General features: G+C 31.3%; 3 protein-coding genes across 4 annotated transcripts; all 3 read left to right on the top strand.

The window, feature by feature from the left end:
- The first annotated feature begins 1922 nt into the window (after positions 1-1922).
- On the top strand, positions 1923-8738 carry LOC660892 (yellow-h). Its single transcript, XM_008198277.3, has 3 exons — positions 1923-2233; positions 7356-7709; positions 7760-8738. The coding sequence occupies exons 1-3, from the start codon at positions 2131-2133 to the stop codon at positions 8707-8709; spliced, it is 1407 nt and encodes a 468-aa protein (XP_008196499.1). The 5' UTR covers positions 1923-2130; the 3' UTR covers positions 8710-8738.
- Positions 8739-11997: 3259 nt separating this feature from the next.
- On the top strand, positions 11998-15928 carry LOC103313875 (cytochrome b5-related protein). Its single transcript, XM_008198278.3, has 4 exons — positions 11998-12231; positions 12274-12665; positions 14961-15371; positions 15418-15928. The coding sequence occupies exons 1-4, from the start codon at positions 12019-12021 to the stop codon at positions 15716-15718; spliced, it is 1317 nt and encodes a 438-aa protein (XP_008196500.1). The 5' UTR covers positions 11998-12018; the 3' UTR covers positions 15719-15928.
- An 87-nt stretch (positions 15929-16015) lies between these two features.
- On the top strand, positions 16016-21579 carry LOC659290 (cytochrome b5-related protein). Of its 2 annotated transcripts, none has more exons than XM_008198279.3 (6): positions 16016-16173; positions 17501-17715; positions 17760-18151; positions 20742-20930; positions 20978-21193; positions 21242-21579. In XM_008198279.3, exons 2-6 carry the CDS (start codon positions 17503-17505, stop codon positions 21543-21545), a joined length of 1314 nt encoding a protein of 437 aa, XP_008196501.1. In that variant the 5' UTR covers positions 16016-16173; positions 17501-17502; the 3' UTR covers positions 21546-21579. The 2 variants fall into 2 exon arrangements, with proteins under 2 accessions (XP_008196501.1, XP_975884.1); XM_970791.4 differs by lacking the exon at positions 16016-16173 and adding an exon at positions 16480-16767.
- Positions 21580-21659: the final 80 nt, after the last annotated feature.

The following is a 21659-nucleotide window of genomic DNA, read 5'->3' as shown; positions in this document are numbered from 1 at the left end:
GCAATAAAAGCGAACTCTGAGTCTATATTGCATCGCCTACTACGATTTTCTGAAAATGACAAATTACAAATGTCGAATGCAACACTCTGTATTTTATTGCTTCGTCACATGGCATTTTTTATAAGTTTTTTGTCGATCTAGTGTTTGCAATTTATTTAAAATTATTTTAGAAAATAATAAATATTGATGTTTTTTTTTAAATCGAGTAGGCAGTTGTAAAATTTAACACTGCCATACTATCTTTTAGAGTATATCTTACAACAAATTGTAAATTGTAATAAAAATTGTAATAGAAACAGATGAACATCACAAAGAAAACAATTTAAGCAGTCTAAAAAACAAAAAAAACACTATGACAGGGAAAAATGTAAAACTTTTGAGAAAAAGCTGCTAATAAAAAAATGTTAAACAGATCATTAGTGTTTTATAAAAGCAGCGGGTCTTGTAATAATTGAATTCCAAACTCATTATCTGACGTGACCTGACCTGACTTAACTTGTTGATGGTTTTTTGTTAAAAAAAAAAGAAACGCGTAGGTCGCTGTAAAATTTATCACTTTTATACTATTCCGAAAAGCATATCTGTCAACAAATTGTAAATTGTAATAGAAATTGTAATAGAAACAGGAAAACATCACAAAGAAAACAATTTTAGATTAAAAACAAGAAAGTATAACAGCAAACAATGTAAAGCTTTTGAGAAAAAGCTACTTATAAAAAAATGTCAAACAGATTATTAGCGTGGTTCACAAAAGCTGCGGGTCTTCTAGTAAATGAGTTCCGAACTCATTATCTGACCTAACCTGACCAGACCTGACCTGACTTGAAAAAATCGAGTTTTTGCCATTTGCAGTTTGTCCTTTTAAAAAAATCGTAGTAGGCGATAGAATATCGACTCCGAGTTCATTTTATTACAAAAGATGCGCCAAAGCTTAGGGAATTGACTGAAAACAAGTTGGTTAAGTTATCTTGATTGGATCTAAAATTATAAATTATTCTATAGGTCTATGCACGACTCTATTTACACAAATAAATTAAATTGACAAAGGTCAAAAGCTATGATAGGTACGTCTAAAAAACTGGATACAATTTAGTTGCGATTTCAAAAATAAAAAAAATAGGGTTTTCGTTTAAAGTAAACTGCAGTGTATTTTTTAGAACACTTGTATATAAATCAAAATATTTTTAGACTGTACCTTATTGTTGAACCTATCGTTTAGATAAAAAAAATCAAGTCGATATATCTTATAGAAAAAAGTTGTAGAGCTTGCATACACCCCTGGGTCACCCTGTATTTAAAAAATTATTATCTTATCCTTTTATCTCCAAAATAGATTAACTTAGTAATTTAAAAATTATTTCAGACCATAGAATTTAAATACTTTTAAGGACATTTAGGAATTTAATTATATACGTATATTTGAGTTAAGTTAGGATAAGCTGAATAAAAAGTTTCATTTGTAGCTTAGAAAAAAATGTTTCAATAACAATAATATAATTAATTGTGAAAATAATAAACATTCTTGTCTGCTTTTCCGCGGAAATTTCTCCCACAAATGCATGAATTAATCTCCAGTTCCTGTCTGGTGAGTGAGCCATTCCCAACAAAAGCGTCGAAATCGGTGGTCAATTACTTTGCATTTCGCCCAATTTTGCCACGGCACACCTATCAATCAGCCTAAACCTAACATAATAGTTTCGTAACTGACATACATACAACGTTAAATAATCTCAATTGATAATAAGTTCCTATTACCGCCCTGACTCGCAAAAATCCAGCAATACATAACAAATCCCACACTCAATACCGCTTTTGTTCGAAACCAATCCGCACTTCCGAATTTTCGGCCCACCATTCCATCCAGACCTTGTGCCACTTGATCCTTCATCCTGCGTACGCTGCAAAACTCACTCAAGCCGAAGAAAATGCTTGAAAAACGCCAGTGTTGAACCAGAGTGTGAACAGCTTTCACAGTCGTTACCGATCAGGCGTGCTAACATAACGAGACAAAATTTTATTTCTATTATTACAATTTTTTTTAATAAGTTTTGTGACCATGGTCGGAAGTGCCCAAACTTTTGCCCAAAAAAAGTGACTCTCTAGGCCAAAAATGCCGGTTTAACCACCACCATGGCAGTGAGCACCTCCTGGTTCCACCAGTGGAACCCCCCGAACCTCTTCCCGGACCCCTTTTTCGATAACTTCACCACCGGAAGGAGCAAGCAAAAAAATGGTGAGTTGGGGTTTGCAACGTGACAAATTCGCACCAAGGTGAAAAAAAGGTGTTTTTTGCCGGGGAAAGGCGAATAATAATAATTGTTTACTGTGTGGTGGAGTTAATTTGCATGTATAATAATGGGAAAATTTTTCTCAGGGGTTTTTTTCACTGCAATGATAGTGGCATTTTTGACTAATTGCAGTTTTTCTTTGCGAAAAAGTAATTTCATGGATTGAGAATTGTGGAACCGATTGACGGGTTTCTTGCATAAATTTTGATCTCACCAAACGCTAAAACTACCTCAATTAGATAATTGCACGAAATGTGGCACTACTTGAGCGAAAAATCACAAATTTTCATTCATTACAAGGAACTGAACCATCAATTAAGTGGCATTACAGAAAACGGTTTCAATTAAGTGATTTAAATGTCACTTAATTACAGTAGATTTCATTTCGCTAAGTGAACTTAATTTTTAATCTAATTTATTATAAATAAATAATAAATTTAAGTAAGTAATTCACGCAAAAATATTATTTTTTCATTATGTTCCGACTTAAGAATTGAAAAATTCGAAGTGAAACTTGATCTATAGGTAATTTTAACAACTGGCAACACAAACTAATTAATTTTGATTAATTACCGATTAGCAAATAGATCTTCTGATTTCTATAGAAATTAATACGTTCATTGACTATTACGAGTAGAATTAGAATTTGTGACTTTTTTCAATTAATTAATTAATTGTAATTGCTTCCTGAGTCGATTTACAAAATATTTAATTATAATCAAATTTTAACTCGTAATTAATTTTACGTTTGACATTGTGCTTATAAACCTAATTTAATCGTGATTTAAATTTTAATTAGCCTGAATCTGTAAACGAACTTTCCAAGTTCCATTTTAAGTCCATTTAATTATAAAATTTTATAATTATACACGAGGTGAGTCTGCTAAAATAAGTATTTTTTTCTTTATATCTTTTAAATAAACTAACAAATTTAGCGTTTCTTATTAAATACTTAATGTTTTAAGTTATATCCTCGGTTATACCTAATTAAAATTAATTAACTTACACGAAATTTTATGCTTTCTAGTCCTACTTTAACAAAACGATGCTTAAATAATGTTTTGGAACAAAAAAATTTTATAAAAATTTTGCTAGTTAAAAAATTACGTTAGTTTATTTAATTTTTAATTTTTACTTAACTAATTATTTATATGTTTTGGGACTAGCAATAATTTTTTAAAGATTATTATTGCAAAAACAACATTTAAGCATCGGAAGATGGTAAAAAATACCATTTTTTGGAGCAACTTAATAGTAATTTATAATTAATTAGCAAATTAATTAATTAATTAATTAATTATAATTATAAGGAACTGTGGAAAAATTTAAAAAAAATCACAGGCTTAGAGACAAATACCTAGAAAGTATTTAATAGCAAACGCTGAATTATGTGCGATTATTAGTTTATTTATATTTTTTGAAATATACCAGTTACTATCTAGTAAAAATACACTTTTAGTAAACTCACTTTGTGCAATTTTTTCTTTAATATAAACATAGTGGTGATAAAAATCGTTCAGTTACCATAAAAATAAATTTAAATTTTTTTGAAGCAGGTTATCACATTTGTAATTATTATCCAGAAATTTAACCATTATATTGACATTTCCAGCACATTACGTGCCAAGCACCCAATTATACTTAAAATTAACAAGTCAATTAAAGCCAATTTCTAATTAAGTATTTATTTGCCGTAGAAATGTAAGAACACCATAAATCATAACCACATGCAAAACAATAAACGAATAACAGACTTTCGACCAATTAAGCAAACAACGACGCATAAATTAAAAAACAATCCGAAAATTAGAAATTTGACATATAATTTAATTAATACAAACGTAACGTGCAAAAAGCACATTCACCAAAAATTATAACATCGTAAAATTTATGTACGAACGACCAATAAGCGAATTGTTACTTTTACTTCCGAAACAAACTCGTGATAATTAAAAAATACCAGTAATCGAATTAATGCGTGAAAGATTCGGTTCATTGTCACCTAAAGTGTGGGTGATGTCTTCCGATTAAATAATTGGGCCACGTGTTTGTTGGCGTCAGATAACTTTCACTATTCCTGAATAAATTAAAATCTATTCAATGACTGCATTACGCATTTTATTAATACGAAAAAAAGCAATTCTTTCAAGTTTTTATTGCACTTTTACAATTTACTGTTATGTATAAATTATGTAATTGTGAGTGGACATTCAACTTCACATTTTGGCCTGGTTCTGAGCGCTTCAAGGACAAGGGCAACAACCAGATGAGCAAGCTATTAAACGCATCATTAAGAAACAACACATGTTTAATTAAATCGGGAGAAAAGATAAGAAAGTTTGTTACAAGTCATTTTGTTGCATAAATTTGTTGATAAACAAATGATAAACTGTCAAAAACAATTATCCTTTCAAGGTTAATGGCGCTATCCTCTAAGAAAAAATACAAGCTATAGCGCTACAACTCTTTAAGCTATAGACTATAAGCAAAAATGAAATTCAATAGTAGTTCAATGATGGATTGTCCCAACTGCTAGGAAAAAATTGATTAAAAGAAATAATGTTTAACACTAACAGAAATACATAATAAAATAATAGATGGTAATTAGTCAGTTTTTATAAATATACATATAAATATGTACAATAAATGATAAACATGATTTGTAAATTTACATAATTTATATTTTGCTACTTTTAACTTTGTTGTTTCTAATTTTCTTTCTTCTAGTTTTAGCTGATCTTGGTTCTTATCAGTTTTTCTATAATCGGCAAATAATTTTTCGCCTATTCTCTTAATAGAGCGATTCTTTGCTATTCTCTTGAATGTTTTTATCGCTTTTACTACCTTTCTTTACATTGATTTTTTCGTTTTGTTTTGTAAGATGTTAGAGTGCTGTTTTTTTTTCAAAGATCGCCACGATCTTTTGGACCGATTCAAGAAAATTTTCTGGTAGGTACGGGTATTTATCACAATTGGCTCTAACAAAGCAAATACACCTCTAACTAGTGGAACTCTACAGAGACCTGTTACAGCAACATTTTCCCAAATAGAAAGACTTTTTTTTCTTGAAGAGTCTATTTTATTTTTTATTTTACGCTACCGCTAGTTTTAGTAATTAGATTTTCTTCTTCGCTGTCTACTTCTTCGGTGCACATAGAGAATGGCAAGACAAATCGATTAAGCGAAATTTATGTAAATCAAAAATGCATAGTTTTCCCAAAAAATCGTTCTGAAGTTAAAGCCCTAAATTTTGAGAACCGCTGAACTAGAATTATAAAAATTTGCGTAAATTTAATATGATTAACAAAACAGCAAAGATAAATTAATTTCTTGGTCCACTACGTTATTCTTCTATTTCAATTTGTGTTATGTTATTAAATTTTACGAAAAAAAAAACATTTTTTTGCCAGGACCAGGATTTGAGTCTCTCTCAAAAATGAACAAGTTAGCCACAATTTTGAAACATTTTTCAAACGCCCATGCGCCACCATCTCCATTATGTTTAATAAAAAAATAACTGCAAATAAACTACTAAAAGCCACACAGTGGCTCTCAACAGATGGGTTAACAAAAATTTCTGAAGAAACTTTTTGGAAAAATGATGTAAAGGTTTTTAACTCGTCTAATTATGACAAATTTACATACGAAATATTGCTTAGCCATTCCCTAATACTCTGTATACAGGCTGTTCGCGAAGTTAAGGTGTTTCTTTTAAGAGGTGCTAGCATGCATTGTTCTTAAGAGTTTTAGCCTAAAACCCTAGTAAAATGTTGATGATAACGAAGATACAATAACTTTTTTATTGAAATCTTTTGTTGTTAAATCGTTGAATTATTTATTAAAAAAGTTAAAAAAAAATAAATTATTTGTACATACTTTTGACTATTTCTTGCTGAACAAAACTGGTCCAAAAATTTAATTCATTTATTAGTCTATCCTCTCGTGTTAGCGTTTCTATTTCTTTTTTTTATAGCACATTTTACTCGTATTATACTATTAGATACAACTACAGTTGTGAACAAAAAAAAATGGGACAAAAGCTGTGGCAGATTTTTGATAAAATTTAGTTAATTAAAACGGACTTTAATATAAATTTTTAAATTTAACACTACTTGCAAAAAAATATAATCAAAACTATCATGGTTTACATTAACAATTTGGTTAATAGGAATAGTAATTTCAAACAGCTGCTAAAAATTGCTAAAAGTTTCGTCTCCAATACAGGGTGCTCAAAAACTGGCGCACCAACTCAGTGGTACGTTATTGAGAAGCAAGTGCAGATTACGGGAAAAATGTTGAAAAAATTCCTAAAGTTATATTTTAAAAAATCTAGAGCTACAAACTTATTGTGTTAACTTCTTTAGTTTTCATTATTTTTTTATGTTTATATGTTTCATACCAGGTAATCGTTCCGTAACAAATCGGTGAATAATTATTTTTAAATTTACTATCAGATTTTAGCAGTTTTTTTTAAATTAAAAAAATTGAAATTTATCCAAAAAATCACAATGTGTAGATATGCCAACACTGGGAATTATTTCCTAGGAAACCGTTTCAAAAATAATTTATTTTCATTGTTGCTTAAATTCTATTGCGATCATGACTGTCAGACAACGTTGCCACATATCATTTATCTAAAATCCGTTATTTATCAATAACTTTAATACAAAGAATTTTTTTACTATTTTTACCTTTATATGTAACAAGTTCTCTACCACACGCCATTGAGTTGGTGCGCCAGTTTTTGAGCACGCTGTATATTAAAAAATAGAAAAAACAACGAACAAAAAATAGAAATTTTACTTCTGGAGCATGATGAACTTCTTCAGATATTTAATTTCTAACTAGGTGAACCACGCTCAGAGAACATGATACACGAGGGAAAGATAATGGTTTTATTTTATTTTGTCTTCAACAGATCTACAAAAAGTTTAAACATTTTTGCCACATCTGACCTACATGAAACAATAGACTGTATTAGATTGTATCTATAAAAAATCATAATAAATCAATTTTCCACTCAGCCGACTAGAGTATCATTCACACATGATTTCTTAATTATTCCAGTCGATAAATATGGGCAAATTTCCAACCTCCTCCCATTTTTCCTGCAACTGGGCCTCCTGGAACCCCCACCTCCACCCACGGAGCGCACCGGCCATTTTACCACATGGTACAAATGGAAAATGCTGGACTACGTCTACCCATCGGACGAGGACCGGATCGCAGCCATCGCAAGCGAGGACTTTATTCCGGAAAACAACCTACCATTGGGCCTGGAGGTGTACCAGGACCGGATTTTTGTCACCATGCCCAAATGGAAGCCTGGCGTACCAGCCACACTGGCCGTCATACCCAAAACACGACGGGAACTGTCCCCAAAACTGGTACCCTACCCCAACTGGGACTACCATAGGACTGGTACCCCTCCAATTTTTGTTACAATAAAATACAAAACCGTTAAATTTTAGGTTCTTGTGAGGGCATAACGTCGGTTTTTAGGGTCCAAGTTGATACTTGTGGACGTCTGTGGGTGCTAGATTCGGGTCAGGTTGACATAACCATCCAACCCAGGCAAATATGCCCAGTCCAAATTTTTCTATTTGACCTCAAAACGGACAAACTTTTACTCCGGTACCCTCTACCGGACGATTTCATCAAACAGGATTGTCTCTATAGCAACATCGCCATAGATATCCGCGATAATGACTGTCTGGACGTCCACGCCTACTTGACCGATGTCTGGCGGTATGGCCTTGTGGTTTTCAGTCTCAAAAGAAGGACAAGTTGGCGCATCACCGACCATTTGTTTTACCCTGAGCCCCTCGCTGCGGCTTACAACGTCCATGGACTCGAGTTCGAATGGGTGGATGGTATTTTCGGTATGGCCTTAAGTCCATACAACAAGAAGGCCAAAGACCGCGTCCTGTACTTTCACCCAATGTCGAGCTTTCGCGAGTTTTTCGTCAAGACTTCGATCATTTGTAACGAGACTGGATGGAGTGATGTTAAGGACGCGTTCAAGGTGATGGGGCAAAGCCGGGGGAAGTTCGGGCACGTGTCGGCCTCCGGGATGGACAGGAATGGGGTGATGTTCTTCAATATGGTCACAAGGGACTCGATCGGGTGTTGGGACTCGCGAAAGCCGTACAAGAGGGATAATATCGGGATTATTGCCAGGAGTACGAAGACTTTGGTTTTTCCCAATGATTTGAAGATTGATTTGGAGGAGAAGCAAAGTGTGTGGGTCTTGTCGAACCGTTTGCCATTTTTCTTATACCGCGAACTGAACAAGAGTGATTATAATTTTAGGATTTTGACTGCGTACGCTGAAGATGCCATAAAAGATACCGTTTGTGATCCGCATTATCGCAATCATGACACCTTCAGGAGCTTTCCTGATGGCGAAGATTGCTACTAAATTATTCAAATAAATTTTTATTTTCTCAATTGTTGTTTACTTAATCACCCAAGACACAAAAAACCCTAAATAAATCCTAATAAATTACATTATGCGATAATTTTAAACAATAACTGCAATAAATTAACTGTTCTAAACTTATTACATTGAGGTAAATGAAAAAACATTAGTCAAGACTTCTTGTTACGTCTAAATTTTGTGTTACAATAAAATAATATCGTCTGAGGTTGGTCACTTGAAAGTAGGTACCTATTATTTTGATTAATTAATTAATTAAGATTTAACAAATGTTGCAGTGAGACAAACAATAGATTTTACACTCGTACAAGTAAAATAAGGTAAAATAAGAACTAAAACTTGTCATAGGATAAATAAAAAATTACAAAAGAATAAAAACTAATACTATTTTTGCTAATATATTTTATTGAGAGATTAACCACAGAGGAAATTGGTGTATAACATTGAGAAAATTTTGAAGAAATTGTTTTAGAAATTATGGAAAATTTGAGAAAATTGCAGAAATATAAAAAAATTGAATCAAAGCAGATGTGGTGAACAAAATTTAGCGTAGCCTTTGCTTCTCGTATTTTATCTAAAATGTGTCGTGGTTCAACATTCTGTTTTTTTTAATATTAAATAACACAACTAAATTATATACAGACTCAAGCGCGTATTCTGTAACTTTTTAACGGGCTGTTAGAATTTAAAATTGTAAATTTAGGGGCTGGTTTATAAAAAGCTACATTTAATTTTTAAATTGTTAAAAGTCAACAAAACAAATGGACCAGTGAAATCGGCTAGATTTGGTCACGTGATGACTTAATTACGTATTTAATGGCGCATTAAATTAATGACGTTTTTAATACCGGCTCGTCGAATTTTATTGGTTATTTCTATAACAACAACGTTTAACTGCCTTTAAATTTTAACGGTTTGATTACAGAATACGCGGTAATGTCTGGAAAAATAAAAAAGATATGTTTACTCAAAAACTAATAATCACACATTCTATGCGTCTGAATTTTTATCTGAAATATTCTTTAGGCTGTTTTTATCATTAATATTAATTAATCAACATATAGTTTTTTTTCTCAGAAAAAAATTGTTTTAATGTAAACAGCCATTTGATTAGTTGATTACACAAAAATGAAAAAAGAAATATATTTTAATTTACTAATTTTAGTTAACAACATAACATTTTAATTCATACCTTATACTTTTTGATTGTTTTGATTTACAAAATTCTTTATAAATTTTATCATAGTTTTTTGACTTAGACAGAAGCAGAGTCGCTTTTCTCGCGGCTCCCGAAATTTTCTCATGTTTTTCAAAAACACTTTGCGAGTTCATCTTTTGATTAAATTTAATTTTGTTTAATTTGTTATCAATTAGTGCTACAGTTTAATTTTAATAAGCAACTATGTTAAAAATTATTGTATAGCAAAATTATTTTTGTTAAAATATTTTTAGATTTTCTACGTTTTCTATTAAGAACACTTAAAAAAACAACATATTCAACTCGTAAGAATTTGTTTCCATTCGATAGTAAGTAACTATTTTTTTTTTCTTATTAAGCAATCTACTATTTTTTCCAGTGATCAAATAGCAATTATTTAATTTGAATTATAAAACAAATGTAAGAAAAATCTGAAATAAATTAAATGCATAGACAGTATTTTACAGCAAACATTTTTTTTCTGTGTGATTGATTACTAGTATCTGAGATACAGATCCAGCCTGAGATTTAAATTATAAAAATTATGTCGCCTTGTGCGACTTTTACTAGAATAAAACTTTACCAAAAAAGTATTTGACTGTAAAAAACTGGAAAGTTACTTTTTAGAGCTTTAATATATTTTTTGTTTTTTTTAAACATTTTAATCTAATTTATTAATGCATTATTTCTAAACGGATCCTATCTTTGTAAAAAAAAGCTTATTAGCATGGCCTTCTACTGTAAAAAAAAGTAAACCGACACTCACTTCTTAAGGCTTTAATTAAGTTCTTAGTTTCTTTAACATATTTTAACATTGTCTCGTTTATAAACAAATTAATAGTTTTTACGCAAATCATATAAGCAGTTTTTTTTTATTTTTTATGCTTATAAAAAAGGCCTTCAAATGTAAAAAAAGTGAATTAATTATTAATTTGTTGTTTTTTGCTAAATAGTACGTCGTTCAGCGTTGACTTGTTCATAAACAAATTATTTTAAGTAAATTATAAATAAATTTGACATGACTTTTACTGAAATCAAAGCTTACTACGTAAAGAACCTTCGACTGCAAAACATATTAAATATAGTTTTAAATCATTACGCTTTATTAGTTTTTGTTTTTTTTTTAATATTTCATCACTACTCGTTTTGGGAAAATTATTTTTTAGCGAATTTTTGGTAAAATTATTTTGTTTTTTTACAACCTCCTTAGCTTTCTCAAAATATTTTAACATTATCTCGTTTTTAGACAAACCATTTTTTTGTTTTTTTTATTTTGCATAAAACAAAGTTTATTACAAGGAACCTTGACTGTAATAAAAAATTAACTAACAATCACTTTTTAAGATCTTAATGAATTTATTGGTTTTCTCACAATATTTTGTATTATTTTATACGAATTTTACATTTACAATTTATTATTATTATTATTATTATTATTATTATTATTATTATTATTATTATTATTTAACAAGTTTTTTAGTTTTCTCAAAATAATTTAAAATAGATACTTATATTATTTTAAGCGAACTTTACATTTACAGATTTTTGTACAAAACAAAACTTATTTCTTAAAAGAACTTCCTACTGCAAAAATAGTCAATGCTTTACACTTCTTATGGCTTTATTAATTTTTTTGATTTATTCAAAATATTTTGGTATTGATGACTTTCGTTTTAAGGCGAATTATTTTGAAGCAAATTTTCTGTAAAATTTTTCTGTTTTTCGTAAAAAACAAAATTTATAAAAAGAGCCTTCCACTGTAAAAAAAATGTGAACTAACTATGACTTCTAAGATCTTAACTTTTTTTTCAAGATATTTCGATTTGACATGGGCTCGTGTTTTGAATAAAATTAATAATAAATTTTTGATTCTTCGTTTATTATCCAAACATTCCAAAAATTAAATGTAAACAAGAAGGTGAAAAGGACGTCCTATAACAGTTCGTATTCATATAAATAATATTTTCTCGTATGTTGTTTCATTGAACCACGCAAAATTGAAATCTTATGATAAGAGCGAATTAGTGTTGAGAGTTCAGAGGTTATCTCTCCCTAGTCTTTAAAAGGAGGGTCAATCTGGCCCTAATCACAAAATGCCTCCACGATCCGAAGTGATACCCGTGTCCACTCTCAAAATCAAACCGCCTCCAAACCGGAGTCCGGCCCAAAACGGCGCTCTATGGCTCAAAGACAAGGAAGTGACCGATGGAGCTGAAGGCCTTTGGCGCATTCACGACGACCTATACGACTTCAGTGACTTCATCCGGAGCCATCCAGGCGGCTCCGAATGGCTCGAACTGACCAAAGTGAGTCCAGAAACCCAAAATTCAATTTTAACCCGATTTTAGGGCACTGATATTACGGAAGCCTACGAAGTCCACCACTTGAGCACAGCGCCCGAGCAAATTTTAAAGAAATATCTAGTCAGAAAAGCCAAAACGAAGCGAAATTCGCCGTTTACGTTTAAAGATGATGGGTTTTATCGGACATTGAAACGCGAAGTTGCCTCAATTGTTAAAACTTTGCCCAAACAGCCGATCAATAATTCGGCCACTTTTACCGATTTTCTGCTCGCTGGGACGTTTATGTTTGCGGTTTTGGCCAACACTTACTGGAATTATTACTTGGCGATTGTTGCCGGGGTTTTTCTCGGATGCCTGGTTATTGCAGCACATAATTATTTCCACAAGAAAGATAATTTTAGAATGCTCTATTTCAACCTTTCTTTAATGCAAACAAGGTAATTTTAATTAGCTTTTTTCTAGGAAACGTGGCAGTTTTTTAAATGAAGTAACAATCGCTTAATAAATTATTATTTAAATTGTCGCTACTATAAATCTAAAGCTTAGTGAATGTAGAGCTTGAAATTTTAATTTCATCTCTCAAATTCACAATTTTAAATATAAAAGACTAAGATCCGGTTTAAAAAAGCATCATTAATTTAATCCACAATTAAATGCGTGATTAAATGATCACGTGACTAAATTGAACCAATTTGATTGGTCCATTCGCGTTATTAACTTTAAACAGCACAGTTAGCTTTAAATAAGCTTACTATAAATCGGTGCTAAGATAAAAAGTAAAAATTCGTAGTAAGTTGTTTATGACCCGATTTCAAAAATTAAAAGAATTAATTAAGAGGCTTCTAATGTAGTATAATTTGTTGCTTCTAAGATTTTTGTAAATGTAATTGTACTTATATTTTGAACTACATTTAAATTCGAACCTAAATTTATCTTTTTTTATTTTTTTTTAATTTGGAAAGGATTATTTATTTTTTAGAAACAAATGTTTTAAATTTGAAGAAAATTTATAAAAATTAATAAAACCTTCTATTATTGTATCAAACAAAACAATGTCATTAGTATAAAAGAAAATATTACCAATATTTTTTCAAATAGGTAAACTTTCAACATATCGGTTAAATAATTAAAATCATCATTTTAAAGTAAGTATTTACTTGTAACGAAATTATATTCTTAACGTCGATAATTATTATTGTCACTATGCAATTAGATTTTATTAACATTTTTTTCTCTAAATCTTAATTAAAAAAAATTATTTTTGTAAAAGTGAATATATATATTTGTCCTAAAAAAACAAATATCTTTGAAATTATTAAGAAAATAATGCGGCTCTCAATTTAAAATAAGAAAATTGATTAAGCCTAAAAATACTTTAACATTAAGAAAAATTTTAAATGCTTCAGCTTATAATAGGTTAAAAGCGATATAATTTAGTTTTTCAATGTTTGAAATCAGGTTCTAAAAAAAAATTTTACAATGTCTGTCGTTTTTAAAAAAACACCCTGTATTTGAAATTTATAGTTGAAAATTATTAGTGTACCGATTTAGAGACAGAACATTGAATAGTTCTCAATTATAGGTAAGTCCGAATAAAAGTAATTTTTATAATGATTTTCATTATTAAAACGACAATATTTTGAGAAAAAAGATTTTTGGTCCATTAATGGTTTATTCTAACATTTAAAAAATTCCTAGTAGCTTTTTAAAAAAAATCAAAAACTTCCTAAATCTTCAAAATAAAAATATTTTTTTGACGCTGTCTTTAAATTTTTGTCTCGATCTTTTGTTTTAACTCTTATGTTTAATTTTTTTTTCTTTATTTTTTAATTTATTTTTAGTTTTTTTTATCTTTGTCTTTAAATTTTTGTCAAAATTTTTCTTTCTAGTTTTTTTCCACAACGTCCTTCTTTTGTTTTAGATCTCTATGTTTTTATTTTAATTTTTACATATTTAAATTAAAACAAAATCTATCTCTATTATGTAAATTTGTCGCTAGATTTTTAGTTCTTTATAATATTTTAAGTTTGTCTCTTGTTTTTTCTACATTTTTATCTACGTCCTGTTCCAATTTCTGTAAAAATTTTCTTCATCTTCTACTTTAACAGAGATTTTTCTCAGTTTTGTCTATTTGTTAAATTTATTTTGTTGTTTAAAAAACTAAACTAGAAAGTCAAAATTTAAGACTAGGTTTTAGAAAAATATATAGCTAAATTAAATTTATAAATTTAAAGTTTATCATATTCATAATTTTAAATTTTCAGTTAAATTATGTTAAAATTTTATGCGTTAGAATATAATGTATTAGGGACTCAGAATTTTATCAGATTTACCCAAACCTGATGATGATCTAAATGAAATGTTTGCAATTTTATAATTTTCAAAAATTTTTTAGAATTCCTTGTCTAAAGTTTAGAGTATATTTTGATCCCAAAATTTAAAATTTTGTGTTTTCTTATTTAAAATTGAATTTTAAAAATTCCAAGAAAAATTGCATTTTCAATTTCCTTGTTTTGTGTTCAACAATTAATAATATTGCACTTCAAAATTCCTTTATTAATAATTTTGAATTTAAAAATGTTTATCTGGGACTGAAAATGGAATTGTGAATATAATTTTAAAAGTAAAAATATTAAGTAAGTTTTATTGCGTTTAGTTGAAGGTTAATCAGTGATATTTTCGGCTCCAAATATTTTTCTTTAGATAAACTCTTATCACCGCAAACTTTCCAGAGAGTGGCGAATCAGTCACGTGCTCAGCCACCACCTCCACACCAACACCATCGACGACATGGAGATCACCATGAACGAACCCCTCCTCCCATTCCTCCCCCATGAAAAGCCACCCATAATCAAATATGGCTACTACCTCTTCTTCCCCATTTACTGGCTCATGGCTTGGCACGCAAATTTCCTCAAAAGGGTCTATTACATCGCCAAGGGTGACACCCATCTAATCCAATGGTACGATTTTGTACCATACACCCTCCCACTTGCCATGTACCTAATCAGCGGCCAATCAATTTTTGCCACGTTATGGATGTGGACAGTCATTGTGGCAATTGGCAGTTTCCACTTCTCGGCAGTGGGTCTCAATGCCGCCCATCACCACCCAGACATTTTCCACGACGGTGATGCCCCACGGCAAGTACCAAGAGACCCAGTTCCGACCCATGACACCCATTTTTAGGTCAGACACCGACTACGACTGGGGCTTGAGCCAACTGGACGCTATCATGGACCGACATGAAATCACAGGATCACATTTTCTGGTCCTTACGAACTTTGGGGACCATGCCTTACACCACATGTTCCCAACTCTGGACCATGGCACTTTGGAGCTTTTGTACCCAACTTTCAGGAAAGTTTGCCAGGACTTTAACGTTGATCTGAGGATGACCTCGCAGTTGGAGTTGATCAAAGGGTCTTTCATGCAAGTTATGAGGACCGAGCCCAATCCAAACCCGCCAGATTTGCTGAAGAAATATTAGTTGGTTATGCAACCAGCAGTCAAACGCCGCATTGTTGGCTGCCTAACTCGCTTATAAAAAATTTGAATGTAATTTCAAAATTAATTATTTCTACGAAGTGTGGGCTCGAGAATTGTTAATTGATGCCCATTGTAAGTAAATTGTGATACCGCCGTATTGTTAACCCGGCTTGTACTTTATTATGAATTAAAACATTACAAGTTCATATCATGTTATTGTTGTTGTTATTGATTCAGAAGGTCAGTCCCTCCACATGGAAATCACAATTCTGCATGAAATTCGATCAGTAATGCGTGAGCATTTGTTGAGTGTTTATTAGTGTGCTATAAAATCATAGCAGTTGCTACATCTGTCACCGAAAATAAAAATTCTCTTTGATACATGCATTCTTGGAGCGCATCCAATAAATATTACGGAATTAAATGATCATATCTGAGCGACTCGTTGTACTTCAGGTATTAAAAGAAAAGTGTGGGTTGGGAAAATTGACTAATTGGCCTCAAAAATAGCGAACGGAATCTTCCAATGATAATTGAACATTATAAGAAAACCACAAGGTTGAAGAAAAACTAATTGTAAACATACGCTCGTAGTAATTTATTCCCGCTGTTTTCTCTCACACTTTTACTTAATTTGATATGTGGCAGGTCAATGAATTATGCTCTGACTCATTAATTAATTTCTGCATTTTCTTGAAGCCATGAAAGTGATAGTTTGTTCCAATTTATCTAGTCAAACAACTTTTAATTCTAGTATTTTAGTAGGTATTCCTCATTGAGTTAGTTGTGTCTGTGACGCGATTTAAAACCACAACAGAGATTAAAGTGCATCTGAGATTAATTATTTTTATTGACGATTTTAATACTGTTGTCGTGTTTTCAAACGTAAAATATATGACTTTGAGTTATTTAATTGCTGCAATTAAAATGTAATTTGTTGTCAAACAATAGTAGAATTTATCTCCAGTTCTTGTTATTGTTATCTTGTTACAAGTGACGAACGAACTTGTAGTGATTTTGGATTTTTTTTGTGATTAATTAGCCACTAAGGTAATTATAATTACACTTCGATGTTGTTTGTTTTATAGCAAGTTTTGCGGTAAGTGTATCACGGTTTTCCAGCATAAAAACCTACATTGAATGTCAATTACAATTTAAATGGTAATTAAAATGCATTCAGGTAACAGTTTTTTTTATTTTTAATTTTGATTTGAGAAAAAATTGTACAATCAAAATTTCAACCTTTGGACCCGAAACCTCTTCATGGAATTGTTTGACGTCGAACACGCGTTTAACGTAAATGGAATTTCCGACTCCTTTAACTTTAGTATTCTGGTTTTTGAAATTAGGGGTTTGGCCACTATTTTAACGAACTCTTCTGCAGCCATGCAGTTAGTGACGCAAACATTTCATTATTAATGCAAATTAATTTAGATTATGTTTACGTCATTAGGAAAAAAACTGGTTGCGAACGTGATAAACACAAAAAAATGCCATAAATTTTTTAAGATGTCGCTAAGATTCAAAATTTAATAATTTCGGTAGTTTCCGTTGAGCGTAAACCTTGATACGGTATAATTGAGGAACCTTGTCCTTTTAATGTTGCCTGACCTAAATTTGCTTCTTCAAAAGTCAGTTATAATTTTTGCGTGGACAGGTCTGAAATAAATTCGATGATTAATTGACACAAACATCTCCAATTTATTTGCGTCTCGTGTTCGAATTTCTCGAGCCCACACTAATCGGCATTTTTATTTAAAAATTATGAAATTTCATTTCACAGAGATGACGGTGACAATCTCCAGATTTAGCTCAAGTCTTGGGATCAAATATCCCACTCTGAGGGACGATCCCTTGAAAAATGGGCTGCAGTGGCTGAAGGGCAAGAGGGCCGATGACGGGGCCGAGGGCTTGTGGCGCGTTCACGATAATCTGTACGATTTGAGCGATTTTGTAAACCTACATCCAGGAGGAGCAGAGTGGCTACAGCTGACTAAAGTATAATCCGGTCAATTTTTTACAAAATTTTCAAATTTTTTTAGGGGACTGACATAACTGAAGCGTTCGAAACGCATCACTTGACCACAACAGCTGAAAAACTCGTCGAGAAATATTTTATTCGTAAAGCTAAGACTCCGCGAAATTCGCCGTTTACGTTCAAAGAGGGCGATTTTTACAAGACACTGAAGAGAAATATCGTTGAGAAATTAAAATACGTGCCAAATGAACCGGCGCAAAGATCGAAGAGAATAACAGACTTTTTACTTTTTGCCTATGTTAGTTTGGCCCTTTTGGCCGCTGTTTTCCGAAGCTTTACGTTCGGAATGTTTTCGGGAATTTTTCTGAGTCTGACTGCTATCGCAGCTCATAATTTTTTCCATCAGAGGGACAATTTCAGGATGTATTATTTTAACTTCACCTTGATGGAATACTCGTGAGTATATTTTTGCGTTTGAAAAAAATATGCAATTCCAGTTGTTGTTACTTATGCGTTTTTATGGTATAGGTGACTTTCAAAAGATTGTTTGCTGTTTATTCAGGTTTTACAAGGTAACGAAATATTATTTTTCTAAAAAAAGTTTTGCGAAACTTATTGAAACCTAATTTACAATATGTTACTGTAATAAATCATAAAAGCCTTGAAATATTTTTAAATTTAAATTTTTATTTTTGACCCGAATGTTTTTTTTATTTTATGGATTTGGTTTGTTATTAGTACGGACTACGGATATCTAAAAGTTAGGATACGAAACGACGTACCAAGAAAACATCCCCGACTTCGTCAATTCCCTTTAATATCGCCAGAGAGCGCAGTTATTTTATTACCATCTAAGTTTTTTGAGCAATGAATTTAAAAAAAAATGTTGTGTTTGCATAACGCTTAGCAAACAAACAAAAAAAGGCAAGAACGCAAAAATTATATATTATACTATACACTATATTTCTATCTTCTGCAGTTTTGGGTATAAATTAACTTTCTGATACTGGACCAGAGTAAAAATTTTCTACAAATTTTTTTTTACATTTTTTTTGTATCTTTAACCGTATTCGCAGCGTCTTGAAAAATACGGGACAAGGTGCAAATTTTAAATCTTAAGTAATTTTTTCTCATATCTTTTATGAAAATTTTTTTGGGTATAAAAAATGCAGAGATTTTGTAAAATGGGACACTTAATTTTGTTCTTATATCCGAGCGTTCGTTAAAAGCCAGGTTCCACTGTATGTAATTTTAGTAATTAAAACTTATGCGTTTTTATGGCAAAGGTGACTTCCTTCCTTCCTTCCTTCAAAGGTGTCTGTTGTATATTGTATAACAAAATTTTACTTTTCTGAAAACCAAATTTACAATATGTTACTGCAATAAATCATAAAAACCTTGAAATATTTTTAAAATTAAATTTTTATTTTTGACCCAAATGATTTTTTGATTTTATGTATTTGGTTTATTATTAGTTCGAACTACGGATATCCACAAGTTAGGATACGAAACGACGTACTAAGAAAACATCCCCGGCTGCGATAGTTCCTGTTAATGTCGCCAGAGAGCGCAGTTATTTCATTACTGTCTAAATTTTTCAAGCAATGAATTTTAAAAAATTGTATTTGTTTAACGCTTAGCAAAAAAACAAAAAAAACGCAAAAAATTTATCGCAAACTACTTAGGTATATTAAAAAAAATACAAATTTGCAATCTGTGCCATGTTTTTCAAAATGCTGCAAATATGGTTATAGATGCAAGAAAAATATTAAGAAAAAGTTGTAAAGAATTAAATTTCCTGCAAAAGTTTCCAAAACCATATTTTTATCTTCAACCATTTAAGCCCCAAAGTCGTTCAAAGACACTCAAGCGATTGATTAACTTGATTTAAAGTATTGGAAAGTTAATTTGTACTTAAACCGTTGATGATAAAAATATGATGTAGCGGACTTTTTTGTATAAAATTTAATCCTCTGCAATTTTATTTTTTATACTTTTTTGTATCTTTGACCGTATTCGCAGCGTTTGCAAAAATATAAGGTGGGGCGCAAATTCATAGCTCTAAGCGATAATTCTTTGCGCACCGTCGCATATTTATCAAAACGCTGGGAATACGGTAGAAGATATAAAAAAGTATAAGAAACAAAGCCGTAGAGAATTAAATTTCCTATAAAAAGTTTGCGACACTATATTTATATCTTCTGCAGTTTAGGTACAAATTAATTTTCTGATAGTAAACCACCGGTAAAATGAAACAAATCTGTCACTTTAGCGTTTTTGGACGTGTTTCAAGCCCAAACCGTTGACGATGAAAATATGGTCTTTAGATTTTTTTTAAATAAATTTAATTTTCTACAAATTTCTTCCTAAAATTTTTCTTGTATCTTTAACCGTATTCACAGCGTCTTGATATATATGAGATAAAGCGCAAATTTTAAATCTTAAGTAATTTTTTTATGTTTCTTATGAAAATTTTTTTGGGTATAGAAAATGCGTTCGTTAAAAGCTGTATGTAATTATAGTAATTAAATCGTAAGCATCTTTAATGCAAAGGTGACTTCCAAAGCATTGTTTGTTGTATATTCAGGTTTCTATAAATCGGAAAAACTTTGAAATAAATCGAGACATATTTTTAAATTGAAATTTTTATTTTTGATCCAAAACATTTTTGATTTAACGAATTTGGTTTATTATTAGCTAACTATTTTTCCCGTGGGTACTTCGTGAATCAGTACAACTTTCTGAGTAATGTAAGCTCTAATCCTCTGAGACAAAGATAAATCTCGTGTTTAACAAACCATCTGTTTAACTGCGGCATAAATCTCCGATTCGTTGTATTGGCTGTTTTGTTCTTAAATTAAACTTGAGTCCTATTTTTATTTTATGCAATTTTATTTTAGTTTCATTCTTTTTTCCGAAACCCCTCAACCAAATATTATTCCGCCAACTTCAGATATTTCCAACTGGAATAGCAAACAGACCGAAAATACGAAATTAGTTCACGTTTAAAATTATCTTGAGCCGACACACCTGTTCTTACTTACAGAGAGTGGCGTATAAGTCATGCGTTAAGTCATCACTTGCATACCAACACCATCAATGATCTAGAAATATCATCCCTGGAACCGTTCCTGGAATATCTTCCGGGAAAGAAGCACATCCTGGTCCAGCTCGCGCAAATTTTCATATCGCCAATTGTTTGGTGCTTTATATTTTTGGGCTCTTTCATTCGAAGGTATTTCTCGAAGTGGTTTAGATAAAGACTTAACGATTTTCCACCAGTTTGATTTCAACAATCCTCGGGGAAAAACCTTTCGAAATGGTCATTTTCCTCCCATTTAGCGTTCTAGCGGCCATGGTGGTTCTCTCAGGCGAGATAATTTTCCCGCTTGTGATGTTTTCCTGTATTCAGCTGACTGGGAGTCTACATTTTGGGGCCGTGGGCCTGAATGCAGCCCATCACCACCCGGAAATTTTCCACGACGGGGACACCCCAAGGTACATGACCCCACAAAAATGAAAATTTTTGAAAAATCGAAATTTTAGAAAAGAAAAAGATTGGGGGATTTACCAAATGGACGCGGTCATGGACCGTAAGGACATAACAGGGTCCCATTTTTTGGTACTGACTAATTTCGGTGACCACGCTTTACACCACCTATTTCCAACGATTGACCACGGTCTGTTGGATTACTTGTATCCGACTTTTCTGAAAACTTGTGCCGACTTTGGCATTGAGTGGAGGCTTTCGTCCCAGATTGAGTTGGTCAAAGGCCAGATTCGACAGCTGGTGAAGATAAAGCCGAACGAGGAGCCGCCAAGGTCACTCAAGCCGATCAAGTTTTTGTAATTATTGTTATTTAATAAAGTTGGGTTTATTGAAACGCATTTTTTTTTCAATAGAATTTATTGTACAATAAATAAATAACAATGACATTGAAATAATTACAGACGGTTTTGTATG

Source organism: Tribolium castaneum, chromosome 6 (assembly GCF_031307605.1).
Source record: "Tribolium castaneum strain GA2 chromosome 6, icTriCast1.1, whole genome shotgun sequence".
Taxonomy (NCBI): domain Eukaryota; kingdom Metazoa; phylum Arthropoda; class Insecta; order Coleoptera; family Tenebrionidae; genus Tribolium; species Tribolium castaneum.
Note: the sequence above shows the minus strand (reverse complement) of the source record. Positions and strands in the feature narration are given on the sequence as shown.